Below are 20,764 nucleotides of genomic sequence, written 5' to 3'. Positions count from 1 at the left end.
TTTGGCGGAAGAATAATAATAATAAACAGAAGAAATACAGTAAGGTCTTTCCCTTTTGAAAAATGAAAGACCTTAATTACCAGTCAAATTCAAGGGATTTTTTTTAACTACTTTCAACTATTTTGTTTGCCACAATGACCAACGTTAACTGCAGAGTGTGCTGTTCTAATCATAGGGTAAAGTTGATCATATGTTCGTCTCCTTTGCAAATGAATTTATTTCTGATACATTCAAATCATCATACCGTCTTAAGAATTATTTTTGAAGTGCTGTCTTCTTTTAACTTAAAACTTGGCTTCATTTACATAACTTATAGTTTCCCTTTATCTTTCACCTGTAAATACTGAATTAGTAGAAGAATTATTGTCATCTAACAATTTATTTATTTTATCATGTTTTTCTACGCTGTTTTCGATGTTATTCTCATGTTACAAGTTTATACTTTTGCGCTTTTTATAAATCATTTGTTTAAATGGAATGTTTTGTTGAGAGCAGCACATAAGTCAAGGTAGAATAGTAATTTGTACAAGTTATTATCTTTTCAATACAAATTGAACAATTAAGTATACTTGTAAAATGAATGTGTACAAGTAATAACTTGTATGATGGCATCATATAAGTAATTACTTGTACAAAATGATAACTTAACACCTGGCAAAAGTTAAATCTCTTTGCTCTTACTGTGCTATAATCTGGATAATGCACAGCAAAGGTGTGCATAAACTAACTCAGGTATACTGCACAGTTTTCATCTATGTTTACCTTAAGGGACGGTTCCTTGATTTTGAAAGGGGCGTTATTCTATCAAATTAAAAAAAAGATATCACCGAGTGTAGCGAGATTATAGACAAGAAAATTTAGAGAACACAAAACATAATGCAGGAAACCTTTAGATCCTAGTCTTTAAAAAACAATCAATTGTTACAATAAAATGCAAAAATACTTGAACAGAAACAATACTTCTGAGAGAAAAAAAACCCGAAGGCGTTCTATATATAAAGGCTAGACATACACAATCATGAACTTAAAAATGAAATGCAAACTACGAAACGTCGATTAAGAAGTGCACAACGTAGGGCATTAATTTTTTTTTGGCCGTTAGTTTTGCCCGTTTGAATTTTTCCTTCTAATAACAATATGTATGTGCTATACATTTTCTGACTTGATAAGTTAAGGAAACTAAAAGAAGAGCAAATACATAATGTTTGAATAAAAGTATACAATATGGCTTTATGTATATAACTGAAAGGTTTATATGTCGGTAAAATAGTTAGTTATTGTGCATTTTTATTTTGCTAGTTTTGTTCAAACAACGGAATAGTGGCGTTATATATGAATACGAATCAGGAATTTGCCGATACGATCTGACAAAAATTAAAGTAAATCAACTAAATAATATTAAAAAGTCGATTCGGACTGTAATACATCTTTGAAGTCTGCGATTAGATAAAACCTCGACACTAGGGAACAAACAACTACACTCAAAACATTTTACGGAAAGCAAAAACACTATGAATCCGAAATCCAATGAAAGACTGAGACACACATAATAATTTAAAAGCAAAGGAATCGAATTCAAAATTTGCATTTTGTTTTTGTGTTAATGATTCATATTTCAACTATCTAGGCTTTGCGGATCATCATGACTGTTTCTTTAAGCGAGTAGTGATAACCCTTCCAGGTCTTCCAGTCGATTCCATTAGCAAATGATTTATGTTTCCCTTTCAGATATAGTCCATTCAGGTTGCTGAGGTGACATCCTCTATACCACCAGACGCCCTTGAACCTCACTGCACATGACCTGCTATAATGATCGTTATCCTTATCTTTCGTTGAGAATTTCATTCTGTTCTGATAAGCCATCGAATCCCCTGTAAATATACATATTATCTTGGAATTTCAATTTAAATATTCAACTCATATCCAAATGAATAACAAAATTGGCATTGTAAATTTTGTTACTATGTGTTTGCATGCAAAATGTAACATTTTTTTAACAATATATAAATAAACAAATCATTACTATTTCTGTTGAAAAATCGAACGTGTTGTGTCTATGCTTTAACAATAAAGAATATTGTACTGAGGTATTTTGATGTTTCATATATCTTACATATGTGTTTTATTTCATATAAATGTATAAGCACAATGAGATTTAGTATTTATATATATTTACCATAGAAAATTTCTAAAATCAAGATCTTTCTTATGAAGGCATTGCATCGATGTGCAAAACGATACAATACATTATTTTATTTAAGAAAAATCGCATTGAGTGTTTACAGCACTACCAAAATACAAAATGGAAAAGTGAACAAAATTTTCAAATATTTAATCGTGATTGATAGTTATCCTGCATCCTTAAAATTTAGATTAATCTAAACAATCCGTGTTGATTTCTAATTATATCTAGTTATCGAAAAACTTACATAAGCAATTGTACCATTTTTGTTATTATTTTGCGATCCTTTAAAGTTATTTACTTCCATGTTAATGGTAGTTTACACTAAAAGTAACTGATACAAGAGTTAATAGATATTTTTGTCCTTTCACATTCAAACAAATAAATGATTAAAATAATTACGCATTTAATAGATTTTTATTTGTATGTGCACCTAGTGCATTGATTTTTTTTATTTATAAAAATAGGAAAATTTGACAAAAGAATAAATGAAAAAAAAGACATTTGAATATTATTTAGATTTTATTTTGAATTTAACAATAGACTTAAGATCTGCTAAATTATGTTCAATATTTCCTCAATGTAATAATGTTTTCCTTTTATCAGTTTAAGATGGAAGGAATATATTTGATAGATATAAGGGTAACAATATAGTCCAATAATTTAAAGGGGGTTAGCAATACAGAAATACAAACGGCTTACCTGCATTACCAGAATAACCACTAACATCCAAAACATAACCAGACCTCTCTCTACCAACACTGAATTTCTTATACAGGGCATACTTTTGGTTGTTATCGAAGTCTTTCAGATCAATCCTCAATTTATATTTTCCTTGAGATGTAAGTTGATGTAGATGGTCGTTACCTAAAGTAAATTTAGCTTAAAAGCACTTGAACTGAATAATAAAGGTGTACGAAGGTGTGATTTCTTGGAAGCCGCGAACATATTTTAACAGTTTGAAACCTGGTCTTGTTTACAGAATATCACTGGTAGCATGGATGGAGGCGATTACATACGGACACATAAAACACATCAGCTTCCTTTTCTATATTTTAATCAGACAAAGATGACGTCACAAACAAAAACCCAATTACTGACAAAAGGGGAACAACTCTTTTAACAAGATTAAGTAGGTCAAAGACACTAAAATTGTTGCATTACATTAAACATTTCAGTATCGATGGTAAAGGAAGCTTATCTTCTCACTTTGAATATTTTAATTAAAAAACTAGATAAACGTAAAGCATCGTATAGATTTTAAAAATACCCCGCAATATACAGTATATCGAACATCCTTAAATTTAATTCAGGCGTTCTGTTTTCAATGTTTTCTCCTTTACTCGTCCCTTATTTCAGCTTATATTTCTAGAAGTTTCTAGACGTTTTAAAACCACCCAATTAGGACATGTCGTTCAAATGGACAATGATATGTGCATCTAACCAGTTGACCATTTGACGACTTGCATATTTATTTGATTGCTCATTTATTTTCAAGTTCGACTGGATTTTATTTAATTGGCTTTGTAATAATTTCAGATAAAAATGCATGTGAAGTATGTGTAACAAATCCTTTGGAAGGGGATGCATATAATCATTCGGCCAAAAATATAGAGAGATCTTTAATTAAGATAGAATATTTTTATCATAAAATTGTGTGTATGTTAATGACGGTGCTAGTGGGATGAGTATCAACATCACAATAGTCTTTTGTGTTGGAGCAGAGATGTAATACATCTATGGTTGGAGCCATCGGTGAGGGGCATAAAAGAGGGACGAAAGATACCAAAGGGACAGTCAAACTCGTAAATCTAAAACAAACTGACAACGCCATGGCTAAAAATGAAAAAGACAAACAGAAAAACAATTGTACACATGACACAACATAGAAAACTAAAGAATAAACAACACGAACCCCACCAAAAACTAGGGGTGATCTCGGGTGCTCCGGAAGGGTAAGTGTAACAATAAAGTGTAACAATAGTCCTACCGTCCGTCCCGAATGTCCCTAAAATGGGTTCCGTTCTCTTAACTTTAGTTTGTCTCAATCGAGTACTACAAAAATCATACACACATTTTTTTTAAATAAAAGAGAAGATGTAACATGAGTGCCAATGAGAACTCTCTACAAGAGACGACATGACACAGAAATTAACAATCATAGGTCACCATACGAACTTGAGCAATGAGCAAAGTCCATACCGCATAGTCAGCTATGAAAGGCACCGAGATGACAATGTAAAACAATTCAGACGCGAAACACAAATATGTAACATATTAACAAACGGCAATCACTGTATAACAGGCTCCTGACTTAGGACAGGCTCATACATACAGAATAAGTCTGGGTTAAACACGTTAGCGGGCTCCCCACCATCCCCTTACCTTGGACAATGATTATTATCACATAGCAAAAAATCAAATTTAAAATTTGGAAGGGTCAATTTTACCGTTCATGAGTTATTATTTTATTGGTCACAAAATGGTCACAATTATTGAGTCCTGCATATATGAAGTTAACTCGTGTTATTCCACAATCAGGGGAATCTGTGGGCCATATACACGTTCTGCATTTATTTTAATAAAGTTACAAGTGACATGTGACCAGCAGAAGAAAGTGTTTCGCTAGATTTAGTTTATTAATATGCGTATACCTTCTATGTGAACTTTTAAGATGTAAAAATAGACTACCCATATCTACATGCCTATGAAATAAAATCTAAGGTAAAATGATTGAAACATTTTTGCATTATATATCACAACAGGCAGCACATGGTGCTACTGAAGCAGTAAACGTTTTCTCTAATTTTCACGGAAATTAAAGGATTTAGTTTTCATTTGAACCAAACTTTCCTAAAAAAAATAAGAATGGAAATGTGGAATGTGTAAAAGAGACAGTTACTTGACAAAATAGCAGTTGAAGGCCGCCAATGGGTCTTCACAAATGCGATAAAATTCCTCTCCCGGAGGCGGGCTTCAGATGGCCCTTTAACAAAATGTGTACTAGTTCAAACTCCATAACATAAAACTGAACTTAGAATTAAAAACATATACAAGAATTAAAAAAAAACCAGTGACTCCTGATTTGACGTCAAGGTAATCATACCAAGAGACACACCCAAATGCATAGGTCAAGAGTAAAAAAGTCATAGTCTGGTCAACAGTTCCTTGTAAAAAAAAACAAAGCCGATTTTGTTGAAAGGGTCTTCGTGGCAAAGTCGTGCAGTTATGTTAATAAATGTTAAACGGTAAGATTAGACAGTAAAACACCAGGTCATAGAACCATGGGAAACTGATGGAAACACAAGATACAGTCATGAAATTGAATATTTGCAATAGTACGACCGAACAATACAAGACGGAGTTATAGATAAATGAATGTAATGATCCATACGAATTTTTAATCTTAATGCGCAAATAAGAAACCATAGTTTGTATTCAATTTATTTATCTAAAATGTACGCGTGCGTTAAACAATGGAAATTAACACTGTATATTTATATAAACGACCAATCTTGTAAATAAATACATAAATAAATGGATGAACATAACATGCGTCCACAATGACTGACCAAGAACATAAAAATAAAATTGTATTGCTTTAAAAAAGGCATTTTTTTTATGTGCCTGTCCAAAGTCAGGAGCCTTTAATTCAGTGGCTGTTGTTTGTTTATGTGTTACATATTTGATTTTTGTTCATTTTTTTTTATATATATAAATAAGGCCGTGAGTTTTCACGTTTGCATTGTTTTACATTGTCATTTCGGAGCCTTTTATAGCTGACTATGACGTTTGGGCTTTGCTCATTACTGTATATTTCTGTGTCATTTTGGTACCTTGTGGAGTGATGTTTCATTGGCAATCATACCACTTCTTCTTTGTATTATTCTATATTAAAACAGTTCGTATGATTTGTTTCTTTATGAATAAAATACCTGTATCAGATAGATGACCTGATGATATCTTAAACATTACTCCCTATATATGTAAAGAATGTATTACCCAACCAAAATTCTTCCCATTGGTTACCAAATCCTCGCTTATAAGAATACCAGTTCCTATAGAACGTTGTCTTTCCGTTCATTCTACGTTGAATAACCTGAAAAGAATAGTATATACCAAATATGCTCAAATATTCGTCCAATTTATTTAAAATTGCAATGCCAAGAAAATTATTATCGTAATTCGATTAAAGTCTTTCAAGGGTAATTTAAAAACAAAAATTACCCTTGATATATATATAATTACTTCATTTTCCCATTTTATCAGTGTTCAGATAATACAACGGAACAAATGAGAATTACGAAGATTTTTTTTTTATTAAGAATAATTGAATAGATGAACGATAATCTAGAAGCTATTTCTTTTAAAGTTATATACTTCAACTTTCGTTTTAAGTTGTTACTACGTTGTACTATATTAAGACGACCTTGACTAGATAATAATGTCGCTAATAAACGTTACCGATGACGACGTTTAACACGTTTATTGATGTTCGATAAATTGTATGAATTTCTATGAGCTAATTTGTAATTTCTATTAATAAATGTGTTCAACTTTTATTCTAACTTTATGTAGTTGTAGCTACAAACATATTTTACGCAACATCAATAAAAATATGTTACACTTTTCCTCAAATCATATGTAGATTAAGCTACAAATATATTTTTGTCATGCATCCGATTTCCCCTTGCGAGATAGCACACGCCTGATGAAGCTAATTTGCTAAGCGAAATATTGCGTATTTCTATTCAAAATCTTATAGAACTTTCAAATGTATTAATAAAGTGTTTAAGTTATATTCTTAGACATTTATATTTATATATATAATATATATATATAAACCAAAATCTGATTTTTTTGTTAGGATCTAGTTTAAAAGATAACATAACTTGCTAGATATAAAATGTTTACTTGGTTGGAGGAAATGTATTTACAATCAGTTTATATAAAACAAAATTGTACGTAATCTTTTTAATCGTATGTTAACTGAATACTTCATTAACCCATCATTTTTTTCATCTAGTAATCTCTTTAAACTCACAGTCCAACCCCCACCATGTTTCTCCATTTCACAAAAAACATTGAAACCATATGTTTTGTAAGGGAAGATCTTGTAAATTCCACTTTTACAAGTTGATTTGTCTAGATCACCGCAATCGGTTGGTCGTTTTACTGAAAATACAATATATATACTTAAATATACATGACGGTTTTGCACAAAATTTAGTCCTGGTATCTATGATGAGTTTATTTACTTGAGACATATGATTTTTTGAATTAGAGTATATAAATAAATTTCATACCTTTGCATGTCAGTTCGGACTCCCCATCATCATAATCCGTTGTTTCTTTTGGATTTTCTGTAATGCTCGCAATTTTGTTATAGAGCCACCCGACAATTTTATTCGTTTCTTCGTCGTAAATTGTATCAGCTACAAACGATTCAATAATTATTAGGATAGTTTACAGCATAATGGTCCCATCCATATTAATAATTGTTCTCTAAAACATGTTTGTGATATAGCAGATGAAATAATTCATATCTTAACTATAATGTTTAATGGATGTAAAGAAACCAAGAAAAAAAAGAGAAAATAAGATCTTTTATTAGCTCAATGATATCTTTTCACCCTAGTAGCCAGTACTTCGGTACTGGCATGACAATACGGATTTTTTGGTGTTATTAAAATTTGCTGTTACAAAATGATGGAAATTATTATAAATTAAGGAATGTATCTCTCTCATGCAAAGCTCTGATTCCTTTCACGGATTTGGCTATACTTGTTGGAACTTTTGGATTATAGCTCTTCATCTTTTATATAAGCTTTGGATTTCAAATATTTTTTACCGTTAATTTTTTTTTCACCTTATTCAAAAGTAATGAATATAGTATCATGATAAAAAGAATAACTTACCAGGTCTGCTGTCCTTTCCTAGTGCTGTGTGTAAAAGCGTGTTTTCTGTATAGAAGATTAGCAATATTGTCATATAGAAAATCATCTTGGTGTTCTTGATGTTTTCCCTTAAAGAAAGTTTGATAACCTTATCAAAAGTTTTTCTATATACATGCATTGTAAATTGATTTTTTATAATGTGTTACATATTTGGCTAGTTACCTATGTTTTCTATTTCCTTATATGCTGTTTACATGAAAAATTTGTTTGTAAGCGCTCTCACGTGTATAATTTTAGCCAGATCGTTAACTAATTTATATTAAAGAATCATATCAACATTGTTTTAGATATTATTTCATGTCAGTGACGATTAACTATTCTAAAAAGAGTTGGAAACATTAATCATATCGGAAATTGCATTGCATTTTCTCTAAAGTCTGCATTTCTCTATAATTAACAATAATTGGGAAGGGCATTTGAACTCTACTCTTTAGTCAGTTTGTTTTTGCCTTTTGAATAAAATATGTTAATGAAAATATCTTTTGATGACATGTGTGTGTTCGAAACGCTCTTCTTGATTAACATTTATCGAAGCACCGATCATTCAATTATTGTGGGGGCAATGATTTTTGGTGAATCATTTAATTGTAAATTTCTAGATGATAATTCATTTCAGAATGGAATTGTCAGAAAGAAAGAAATATGACGGGATCTAAATGATGAAATTTTCTTTTGTCCCAACAGAGAGCACGTTTTAAAGTGTTGACATCCCAAATAAGTAAACCTTTTTTTATCTTTCTCCTGAATGTGGTGTAGCTGTACTGTTTATACTGTGCTTATTCGATTGCAATGTCAGTAGTTAATTTTAAACAAGCATCCGAAACCGTGTCGAATTTCTTGTGTACAGTCAAATAAATTTCAAATATTTTTTACACTTGAATTATACCAATGTATAGGTAACGTTGTTAAGTATTAATACCTATGTTCAACTTCTCTTCTGTTTTCATTTCATGACAATAAATCATTGTCTATTAAAAAATATACGTCTGCTTGTACGGTGCCATTTTTTCCGCTTAGTTGTATCCTTATTGTTTTCTAAATAAATATCTCTTTTCTATTTTGCTAGCGACACTTTTCGGTGATCATTTAAAACGAATGAAATTCTTAGCGGAATTGCGTTAATTTTGCTAACTAACTGAAGGTGAAAATAGATAAACATCAGAATGCAGCAAATATTTGTCAAAAAAGGCATAAAGGTACCTTATGGTACATAGTATTTACCATGGAATTTTCAGCATGTAATATTTCACTGTTACGTAGAAATGATCCGTTACACTTAACATTAAAAGACACCACAATTTGTAAAATTATACGTTCTTAATCTAAATATTCACACGATAAGACTTCTTGATTAATTTTTTTCTACTAAAAAAAATTAAGTAATACATTTCATGTCCGTACATTTCGGCATATTTCTTTCGTTGTTGGATTCGGCTAATTTTTATGCCCCACCTACGATAGTAGAGGGGCATTATGTTTTCTGGGCTGTGCGTCCGTTCGTCCGTTCGTCCGTTTGTCTGTCTGTTCGTTCGTCCGTCTAATACACTTCAGGTTAAATTTTTTGGTCAAGGTAGTTTTTGATGTAGTTGAAGTCCAATCAACTTGAAACTTAGTATACATGTTTCCTTTGATAAGATCATTTCTAATTTAAATGCCAAATTAGACAATTTATTCCAATTTCACGGTCCAGTAAACATAGAAAATGATAGTGCGAGTGGGGCATCCGTGTACTGTGGACACATTCTTGTTAGGTCTGTTTTTGGTTAAAAGCTCTTCATATTTTGGTCATAATACATGATTGACTTTCAAATATTCGGCTATGAGTAATGAGCAGAGGCCATACCGCATAGTCAGATATGACAATGTAAAACAATTCAAACGAGAAAACTAACTAAAAACTCATCCTCTTCATTCAAAGAAATTGAAAATGCAGTTTGAACGTATATGTTATTTTTAAGACCTATTTATCAAAGGAAACGATGTTTTTCTTCACCATGAACAACGTAAAATCTTTAAGTGGTCAATTGTCATGTATGAAATAATTTTGCCTACTTCAAAAGCAAGCTATTTCGTGACTGAGTATTTATGTCTTAAATTACAACAAATGATTTTTTATTGTATAGGTGTGTATGTATATACTTTTAAAGGTTTTTACTACGTCGAAGAATCATGTGTACTGAGTGTCAAGTTGATGTTATGATAATTTCATGTTGAACTCCGATTCTATTATGTTATATCTGATATGGGAGGGGCGAACAGACGATGAAACAAAATAATACAAGACGAATATACACAAGAAAGCAAAACAAATTTGATTTGATACAAGATAAAATATGCAAAAAACTATAGATATGATTTTGTTTACTTTGATGAAATAAAAAACAAATAATTTAAATACAAATAAGAAGAAATTATTTACAAGATAAGATTTTAGTCAGTAGAAATAAAGTCGAACAAAAAATTGTATCTCGTATCAAAACTGTTAAATACGAGTAAGAAAATCACACTGTCGAATAACAACGTGAATATTAAAAAGAATGCTTATAATTTTACAAATTTGGGTGATTTTTAAGAGAATTGAAACGGAACAAAAAAATATGTAATGCTGAAAACTATATTGTAAATACTTTTCCAAAAGGCTACTCGGTGGTTTTTTTTTAAGTTGTTTGCTGCATTTTGATGTTTTTTCTCTATTTACCTTTATACAGAGAACTAGTGTCATTTGCTGTCAAACATATCAAACAAACCAAATGCAGTTTATAATTGCAAACTTAGGAAAGGTTTTATTTAACCTATTTAATGCAATATTTGCAAAAAAAATATTTATATAAGTTAGCTTAATTATCAGTGTAACTTTAAATGGTCCTGGATAACCAACTCGCTAATGTCGTATTTCAAGAATATTTTTAAAATGCCATTATTCAGATATACTTGTATTTCCAAATAACATATAAAAGTATCCATATCCATTTAGTCATAATGCACATTTTACAGCACACAAGTAAGTAGAAAATAAAGGTAACTAGCAAAACATGTAACATATTGTAAAAATCAATTTTCATTGCATGTTTCTAATATAAACCTTTTCTTGTTAAGGTATAAACCTTTTCTTGTTATGGTTGTCAACCTTTAAGAAGAAACATAAAGGACACCAAGATGATTGTCTATACGGCAGTTTTGCTTAATTTCTTTACGGGAGACAAGTTTGCAGAAACAACATAAAAAAGGACTGCAAATCTTGTACACTAATCATATAACTATATTTATAACGTTGAAATACGTTGAAAAGAGATCATGGTACCACTGCATGACTTTTTTCCGATTTTTCTTAGTTTTATCTGTTATATGTTATAATTAAGTAATGAATTATTTTATATGCAAGCCATATTACATATCTAAGAGAAAAAAACATAATAGGACTACTGTGTTAATCAACAAATTTCGTGAAATAAAATGATTGTGTAGTTTTCAATGATGAAACAGGAAATAAATTCGCCTAGTTGCTGTCTGAAAAACCAAAAGAAATCAAAACAGTTAGGGAAAAAACCAAAGAAATCAAAACGGTTACAGACAATCCAATAGAAATCAAAACAGTTACAGACAATCCAATAGAAATCAAAACAGTTACAGATAAACCAATAGAAATCAAAACGGTTACAGACAATCCAATAGAAATCAAAACAGTTACAGACAATCCAATAGAAATCAAAACAGTTACACACAAATCAATAGAAATCAAAACAGTTACAGTCAATCCAATAGAAATCAAAACAGTTACAGAAAATACAATAGAAATCAAAACAGTTACAGACAATCCAATAGAAATCAAAACAGTTACAGACAATCCAATAGAAATCAAAACAGTTACAGACAATCCAATAGAAATCAAAACGGTTACAGACAATCCAATTAAAATCAAAACAGTTACAGATAAATCAATAGAAATCAAAACGGTTACAGACAATCCAATAGAAATCAAAACAGTTACAGACAATCCAATAGAAATCAAAACAGTTACAGACAAATCAATAGAAATCAAAACAGTTACAGACAATCCAAAAGAAATCAAAACAGTTACAGAAAATCCAATAGAAATCAAAACAGTTACAGACAATCCAATAGAAATCAAAACGGTTACAGACAATCCTATAGAAATCAAAACGGTTACAGACAATCAAATAAAAATCAAAACAGTTACAGACAATCCAATAGAAATCAAAACAGTTACAGACAAACCAATAGAAATCAAAACAGTTACAGAAAATACAAAAGAAATCAAAACAGTTACAGACAAATCAATTAATAGAAATCAAAACGGTTACAGACAAATCAATCAATAGAAATCAAAACGGTTACAGACAATCCAATAGAAATCAAAACAGTTACAGACAATCCAATAGAAATCAAAACAGTTACAGACAAATCAATTAATAGAAATCAAAACGGTTACAGACAATCCAATAGAAATCAAAACAGTTACAGACAATCCAATAGAAATCAAAACAGTTACACACAAATCAATAGAAATCAAAACAGTTACAGACAAACCAATAAAAATCAAAACAGTTACAGACAATCCAATAGAAATCAAAACAGTTACAGACAATCCAATAGAAATCAAAACGGTTACAGACAATCCAATAGAAATCAAAACAGTTACAGACAATCCAATAGAAATCAAAACAGTTACAGACAATCCAATAGAAATCAAAACGGTTACAGACAATCCAATAGAAATCAAAACAGTTACAGACAATCCAATAGAAATCAAAACAGTTACAGACAAATCAATAGAAATCAAAACAGTTACAGACAATCCAATAGAAATCAAAACAGTTACAGAAAATCCAATAGAAATCAAAACAGTTACAGACAATCCAATAGAAATCAAAACGGTTGCAGACAATCCAATAAAAATCAAAAGAGTAACAGACAATCCAATAGAAATCAAAACAGTTACAGAAAAACCAATTAATAGAAATCAAAACAGTTACAGACAATCCAATAGAAATCAAAACAGTAACAGACAATCCAATAGAAATCAAAACAGTTACAGACACTGTAATAGAGTTCAAAATAATTTCAGACAACAAATAGACCAATAGAAATTTCAGACAACAAATAAACCAATAGAAATAAAAACAGTAACAGACAATCCAATAGAAATCAAAACAGTTACAGACAAACCAATTAATAGAATTCAAAACATTTACAGAAAATTCAATAGAAATCAAATCAGTAACAGACAATCCAATAGTTTAAATCCAAAATAACCCAAAACGAATATTCAGAGGTACACTAAAGTTAGGGTTAAAAATGTTCCATGTTCAACAGAAGATGGACAAATAGAGTGCTGTTTGACTTTAATGGATGTGACATATTGGAACTGTACAGACAACGTTTGAGGGTAGATGGATAAGTAACCAACTGCCAAACTGGCGACATAATTAAAGTACAATTGTTGCTCCACTTAGTAAACCATTCACTACTTTAACACTAATAATAGGCAAATACAAAGCATTGGTAATACATCAAGGACAAGAAAATCTTACAGGACATTTTGAAACATAAATTAAAAATATTTGTGTGTCGAATAAATAATTCAAACTATTCTTAAGACTTCGTTGAAATGTGAAACAGGTGTACTCAATAGGAATTTTCATATCTATCTTTTCAAATTAATCCGTGAAGACCAATGCAGTGTCTGGACCCTCGTAACGATGTTCTGGGGTTTTTTTTTTGGTATATATTATTTTTGTATACCAAAAACGTAAACACTTGATTTACCTCATTCATAAAATGTAAGAGATAATGAAATTATTCCGAACGCAAGTACAATGCCATGAAGATGAAAATAATACATAAACACCAACCCTCTGATCTTCTCATTCTCTTTTAAAAAAGAAAAATGTGACGTAATAACATTAAATATTGTAAACGTGCTTCTTAGTTAATCGCCCTTTCTGAGCACTAAGTTTTGCTGAAACAAATTGCAAATTGTCACAACCTAACCAAGCACAACTGCATTTTTTTAAATTTATTAAATCAAGTTTTACAATTATATCATACTCCGTACAATAGCATCACTTCCAACGATGATAATACCATATACAACAAGAAGTAATTGTAACAGGATGCTGTTACGAAGTCTTCCAAACAAAGCCCCCTTATTCATTTGATTTGATTAAGTGTCCCATTCAAGAATAAATATGGTTTAGGGTGGGGATATGGACCGTTTACATGTTTTCAAACAAGAGGGGTTGGGTGACCCCCTAGGGACTTCCCTTTTATTTCTTTTGATTTGTTTTGTTGTCACCTACAAGAATATATATGGTTTAGGGGTAGGGATCTGAACCGTTTACAAGATAATAGCACATTCTCAAATTGAACGGGTTGGGGCGACCCCCAGGGACTTCCCTTTTACATCTTTCAATTTGTTTTATCGTCACATTCAAGAATATATATGGTTTAGGGGTAGGGATTTGGATGGTTTACAAGATAATAGCATATTCTCAAGTTTATGGGATGAGAATGACCCCCAAGGGATTCCCCCTTTATTTCATGTGATTTGGTTTATTGTCTTGTGATCATTTCTGAAGACTGTGTGTGTTTATCACTGAAAGTTTTCAAGTTATATTCATTTGAAAATTTTCGAAAAATAAAATCCTATAGGGTTCTATAGTAAACCCTCCCTTCTTTCGGCCCCCCAAAATACCTCTTAATAGACCCCAATGCACAAACCAACGATTGATGGCTCACCTAGACCTATTAGTCTAACATTTTATAAAACCCTAAGTAAATCTGACAAGTGGTTTTGGAGAAACGCTGCGGACAAGTTCATTTTTTAAAAGTGGCGGAAGAAAAACAAAAAGAAGAAGAAGAAAAATAAGAAGAACAGAGAAAAAACAATAAGTCTCCAAACTTTGTTTGGGAGACCTAATAACGAATATATACACACTACTATATACATTTTTTATAACCTCGTTGTGCAACTATAGAACAACTTCATAGCAGTTATACTTTGTTTCGGAACGACGTTTTATAACTCACACTTTGAAATATCTAAGACGACCCAAGATTTAAATTCTACCTTTAAGTGTGATCTAATCCTAATCGTAGGTGTTTGTTATTGATTTCAAATGAAAATTATAATTAATGAAATATAATAATGAAGACGATTTGGACGTCACTGTAATGAATCTTTTAAAATCTGGTATTAGATAAACCTAGGCCAAAAGGAATTAACAAACACAATAACAATATCATCGACGAAAAAACAAATACTATAAAAACAAAATCCACTGAAAGACTGACCACGCATAATTATTTTAACATAAAAAGTCGAAATCGGACATTGCATTTTTTATTGTTCATAATTTATATTCATCTACCTAGGCTTTGTGGATCATCATGACTGTTTCTTTCATTGAGTAGTAATACCCCTTCCAGGTTTTCCATTCCATCCCATCAGCAAATGATTTATGTTTCCCTTTTAGATAGGGCCCATTCAGGTTGCTAAAGTGACAATAATTATACCACCAGCCTCCCTTGTACATCACTGCACATGGATCTCCACCTGAGTCGTTATCCTTATCTTTTGTTGAGAATTTCTGTCCATTATGGTAAGTCAATGAATCTCCTTTAAATGTACGTAGAATGTTACTTTCAATATAAACTCAAATAATCAAGTCATATCCAAAATGCGTTATAACCATGATATTGGCAAACAAATAACTCTGTTTCGCATGTTAAAAATTGTTGTAATTTCTTAATCTACAGTACTTTGATATGGAGAATAGATTCTGATACAAGTAAAAAAAAACATAGATATTTTTTTTAAAAGAAGTTTATAATAAATGAATGTGGCTAGTTTTTTTGGTTTTCACTACTCCTGAAGAACTTACCATCTCTACGGTTTTTAACTGCGAGTTTTATGAATCTTTTAAAACCAACACACCAGCATCATAATTGACTTATTTGAAAATTGTGAATATTTGTTAATGTCTTAGATTTTAAAGTTAATTTGAGTCATAATATATACATTACGTAGTCAGATCTTGTGATTGATGGGAAGTGTTCCATTGCATTCGTTCCTGAAGTATAGATGTAATTTTGAAATTCACAGTGGACTTGAAATCTGCCATATGTTAAATTATTACGTCAGCATATTTTTTTTTCCTATCATCAGACAGAAAGTCAAAGATGAAAAACTTGTATGAGTATGAGTCGATTAAAAAAAAATTGGAAGGTTAAATTGTTTGAAAAAAAACATTGTCATGCAGGGGTCTTTCACAGCTGACTATGCTATATGGGCTTTACTCATTGTTGAAGGCTGTACGGTGACCTAAAGTTGTTGATTTCTATGTCCTTTTGTGTCTTGTAAAGAATTGTCTCATCTTCTATTTCATATTACCTGCATCGCCTGAATAACCACTAACACTCAAAACATAACTAGAACTTTCGCTCCCAACAGTGAACTTTTCATACAACGCTTACTTTTTGTTGTTTTCGAAGTCTTCCATATCAATCCTCAGTTTATACTTTCCTTCAGAGGTAAGTTGATGTAGATTGTCGTTACCTAATGTAAATTCAAATTTAAATTTTGTATTTATGACATCTTTTTTTTAAAAGAATAAGGTGATTATGTCCGATATATTAATAATTCAACTAAATTTTACACCTATGTATTGTCAAAGAATGTATGTAGCTGTGTTTTTTTGTGGGGTTGTTGTCTCAAGAAAAACACATATTAACAGGTCAATGATAAAGGCTGACAGCAAACCTGAATTCATGGAAAGACGGAAACATTAAGTTATTATCGTCACCGAAGAGTTTCACTTCTTAAGAAGACGGGCACATAATGTGTTAACGTATGATAAAGTCAGTACAGAAAAGCAATCAACTCTATAATGCAGGTAAAAAAATGCAAAATAATCAAAAAAAAATTCTGTATTGACAATAAAGCGCTCAACGTCATAATCAGTTCAGAACGATGTCATGTTGACATGTAGAAATAACATTGTTTACGAATACAATTGATAAATATGTTAGTGAAAAGTTACGATGACTATATAAATAACCATCGTTGTAAACCAGTTTATCTAATTTCAAAGTCAATTCTTACAAATCTTTCAAATGTTTATATTTGTTAGCTATGACTCAATGACAGTATATGAGATGAACTGAACTTTCTGTATATGATATCAATTAAATATGTATATATAAGTAAACAGTATTTTTTACCCAACCAAAATTCTTCACTCTGGTTACCAAATCCTTGTTTATAAGTGGCCCAGTCTCTATAGAAATTAGTCTTTCCGTTCATTTTACGTTGAAAAACCTGGAAGGAACAACAAATAACGAATGTGTTTACATAGACGTATGGTAATTTAAATTTAACCAACCCAATGGAAAATGAAATATTTTTATAATTACTTAAATGCAACAAGTCTTCGATTGTTAATGAAAATGACAAATGATACCAATAATTATAATAATAATAATAAAAAAAAACGAAAATAATACGTTGACTGAAATAAATGACGAGGTTAGTTATAATGATGATACTAATCATAAATGAAAAAAAAACAAGAAATACATTTTTTCAGAGATAAAAAAAGCAAAACATAATCAAATATTATTTGCACTGGATGCAGAATTTCTCCTTGTGTGATACATTGACTCGTAGTTTGTTGATATGCAGTATCATGAATATGTCTTTTTTAATTTTTCATTTAGAATGATCTTAAACTCACAGTCCAACCCCCGCCATGTTTCTTCATTTCACAGAAAGCATTGAAACCAGACGTTTTATCCGGAAAGATCTTGTAAATTCCACTTTTACAATTTGATTTGTCCAGATCACCACAGTCAGTTGGTTTTGTTACTGAAATATATAAATGTTTACCATTAAAATAAGTTACATGTTTGCCCGTTGATTATTTGATGCATAAATTATAGTGAATTAAATCAGTTGTCTCGATATCAAGTCATGTGATTTATTATCCCTAAGCAAAGTTAAAGGTAAAACAGTTTTTACCAACTGTTTATGACAATCTTGATGTAACTGACTGTTATTTAATTATTGTTTTAAAGATTTGATTTTAATGTTTTTATTTATATATATAAAATTTTGGTATTAATTCGACAAAACATTAACAGTCATGTTTACTTACACATTACATCAGTTATTTTACAATAAGTTATAAAAATGGCTTTCATACTTGTGCATGAAGATTGGGGTTCATCATCCTCCTCCTCTTCATCATCATCATCTTCTTCATTAACTATTTTCTTTGGTGGTTTTTCTTTGACTGTTTTGCATGCACAATTGTCAGAGAGTAACCCAACGACTTTATTAGCTGTATCCCCATAAAATGTAACCGCTACAACAGAAATAAATGTCATCAAATAATTTATTATGTAGATAAATGGCATTGATATGGATATTTTTTCTCTAAACTCTGTGTCTTCTATATCAAACAGAGCATATCGATACTTTATATCTATAATACTAATATAACGAAGTCCAATTTGTCAGCCGTAACCGGGTAAAAACGGCAAATCAAAGAATTTAACTTTATATATGGCTAATATAGGACAATGGTGTAGATTAAAATTACACCACTCCAGACCCTTTTGTTTTCCACATAATTAAATTGCCAATAATTATCAAGTTCCGGGTCGAATCCAATACCGATACAAAAACTATATTCACCTGTTACCTATTATCTTATCTGTACGTTCCGAATATGACAGGCGCACCACCAAACGGTGTATTTAGGATTTTGCTATATACACTGGTCATAATCACAGGGTTGACACTACTTAATTCAACCATTGTCAAATTGTTCCCTATTGTTGTATTTCAATCAGTAAGACTTTCTAACATAACAATACGAATACTAAAAATCTGGACTTAAAATAAGGCGTATTTTTAACTAATATAGGACAATGCTGTTGATTAAAATATTATCCATTCCAGGACTTTTGTTCTCCAAATAATTGATATTACCAATAATTGATAAGTTCCAGGTCGACGGGTTCACACAGAAAGAGTTTGAAAGCAGAGAAAAGTGTGTATCTTATAATCGGCATGACTTCATCAAATGACTATACAAATACTAAATAAGGCTTACGCATAGTTATATACTTTCATTCAGTCACTGACTTGCGATATCCCGGGTGTGTTCTAGTAATATATAAATTTATTTAACAGAAACCACTTTTATGTTATAGTTAATACATATTAATAATAATAATACTTTGTTTTGTAAACAAATACAGCTCATTGAATTAAACAGATACACAGTTAATACAGTTTACATATACATATTTAGCATTAATCTCATTAACGGTACATAACAAACAGTCAAGTGTAACGTATTTCCTCTGTCTCATAAAGGTATTGACCCAAATTATTCAATTCCTTAATATTTCTGACAGATAATAACTGTACTAGTTTGAAAGTGGAAAGATTTCTATAATAATATATCTAAATATACTTACTTCTGACATAGACAAAACAAACATCAGAAAAAGTCGACATTAGTAATATACATGTTGAAAAAAAGCTATGGGTCTCCTTTTCTCAGTAACACCGATAAATTAACCTTGGAAAAGGAATGAAACTGACGAGACAAAATTTCAAAACTTAAAGGAAGTAAAAATTAGATGTCATCCAAGTCTTCATTAAATCTTAATAGAACAAAAATATTAAGTTTCTTTTTGGTAACTAGTTTATAACAAATTCAGGCAAAAAATGCTTCACGCGTTATTGTCTTGTTAATTATATCATGTTATCTTTTCAACAAGTTCAATAAAAAAAATGTTTAAAGCAATATGAAATAAAAAAAAAAAAAAAAGTATACCAGATGCGCAGTCCTTCCCTGGTGTTGATTCTGCAATGATGTTTCCCGTAAAGAAAATCAGCGTTATTGCTGTATAAAGAATCATCTTGATGTCTAATTTGTGAATTTCAAAAGCCTATTATATACAACGACTGTAAATTGATTTTTACAAGGTGTTACTGCTTTTGGCAAGTTGCATACATTTCCTAATATTTTGTTAGCATATCAAAATTAATAGATATACTGTCATTTGAGAGTAGATGTTGTTTGTAAAATTTTTTTACAAAGATTTTGATTATCAAAGTAACATTTTTAGTTGTAGAAAATTAAAAAAAAATACACTTAGAATATGTTTTTAATTACGTAACATAACATCTTAGTTTGCAATGATTAAATCAATGCTACTTCGATTTACATTTTCGGCAGATGACAATGTGTCCGTACTAAAGCGTCCAATGTTAAAGGGAGTAAAAAAAACACAGCAAAATTTTGAAATAAATGGTATGCCGGATACTATCCAAAGTCGAAAGCAAAATTTGTACCCGCTTGACTCCGTCCGTCCATCCATACGAAGTTAAAAGAAATATTTTGTCAATGTTTCCTTGGCTTCTATGAAAAGAAATGATTTAAAACTTTATAAACAGATTGACAATGATGAGTTGTAGCTATAGTAGGCAATTTCTACATCTGCTATCTACCCACTTCTTGTTTGCCGGCAGTTTGATATTTTACATCATTTATTGTACAAGGAAAGTTTCGTCAAAGTTTTCCTACAT

The 20,764-nt window shown here is 30.6% G+C and overlaps 3 protein-coding genes across 3 annotated transcripts; 1 reads left to right on the top strand and 2 right to left on the bottom strand.

Annotated features, from left to right (window-relative positions):
- Nucleotides 1-1,574: 1,574 nt before the first annotated feature.
- LOC134713960 (ryncolin-4-like) lies at nt 1,575-8,208 on the bottom strand. Its single transcript, XM_063575225.1, has 6 exons — nt 8,101-8,208; nt 7,489-7,617; nt 7,227-7,357; nt 6,185-6,281; nt 2,885-3,049; nt 1,575-1,871 (listed from the first exon to the last, which is right to left on the bottom strand). Exons 1-6 carry the CDS (start codon nt 8,183-8,185, stop codon nt 1,624-1,626), a joined length of 855 nt encoding a protein of 284 aa, XP_063431295.1. The 5' UTR covers nt 8,186-8,208; the 3' UTR covers nt 1,575-1,623.
- Nucleotides 8,209-11,118: 2,910 nt separating this feature from the next.
- LOC134716639 (TNF receptor-associated factor family protein DDB_G0272098-like) lies at nt 11,119-13,244 on the top strand. The gene is made up of 3 exons (XM_063579649.1): nt 11,119-11,140; nt 11,710-12,456; nt 12,592-13,244. The coding sequence occupies exons 1-3, from the start codon at nt 11,119-11,121 to the stop codon at nt 13,242-13,244; spliced, it is 1,422 nt and encodes a 473-aa protein (XP_063435719.1).
- A 2,286-nt stretch (nt 13,245-15,530) lies between these two features.
- On the bottom strand, nt 15,531-19,687 carry LOC134716638 (fibrinogen C domain-containing protein 1-like). Its single transcript, XM_063579648.1, has 5 exons — nt 19,648-19,687; nt 18,363-18,524; nt 17,895-18,025; nt 17,383-17,479; nt 15,531-15,778 (listed from the first exon to the last, which is right to left on the bottom strand). Exons 1-5 carry the CDS (start codon nt 19,685-19,687, stop codon nt 15,531-15,533), a joined length of 678 nt encoding a protein of 225 aa, XP_063435718.1.
- Nucleotides 19,688-20,764: the final 1,077 nt, after the last annotated feature.

Source organism: Mytilus trossulus, chromosome 4 (genome assembly GCF_036588685.1).
Source record: "Mytilus trossulus isolate FHL-02 chromosome 4, PNRI_Mtr1.1.1.hap1, whole genome shotgun sequence".
Taxonomy (NCBI): Eukaryota; Metazoa; Mollusca; class Bivalvia; order Mytilida; family Mytilidae; genus Mytilus; species Mytilus trossulus.
Note: the sequence above shows the minus strand (reverse complement) of the source record. Positions and strands in the feature narration are given on the sequence as shown.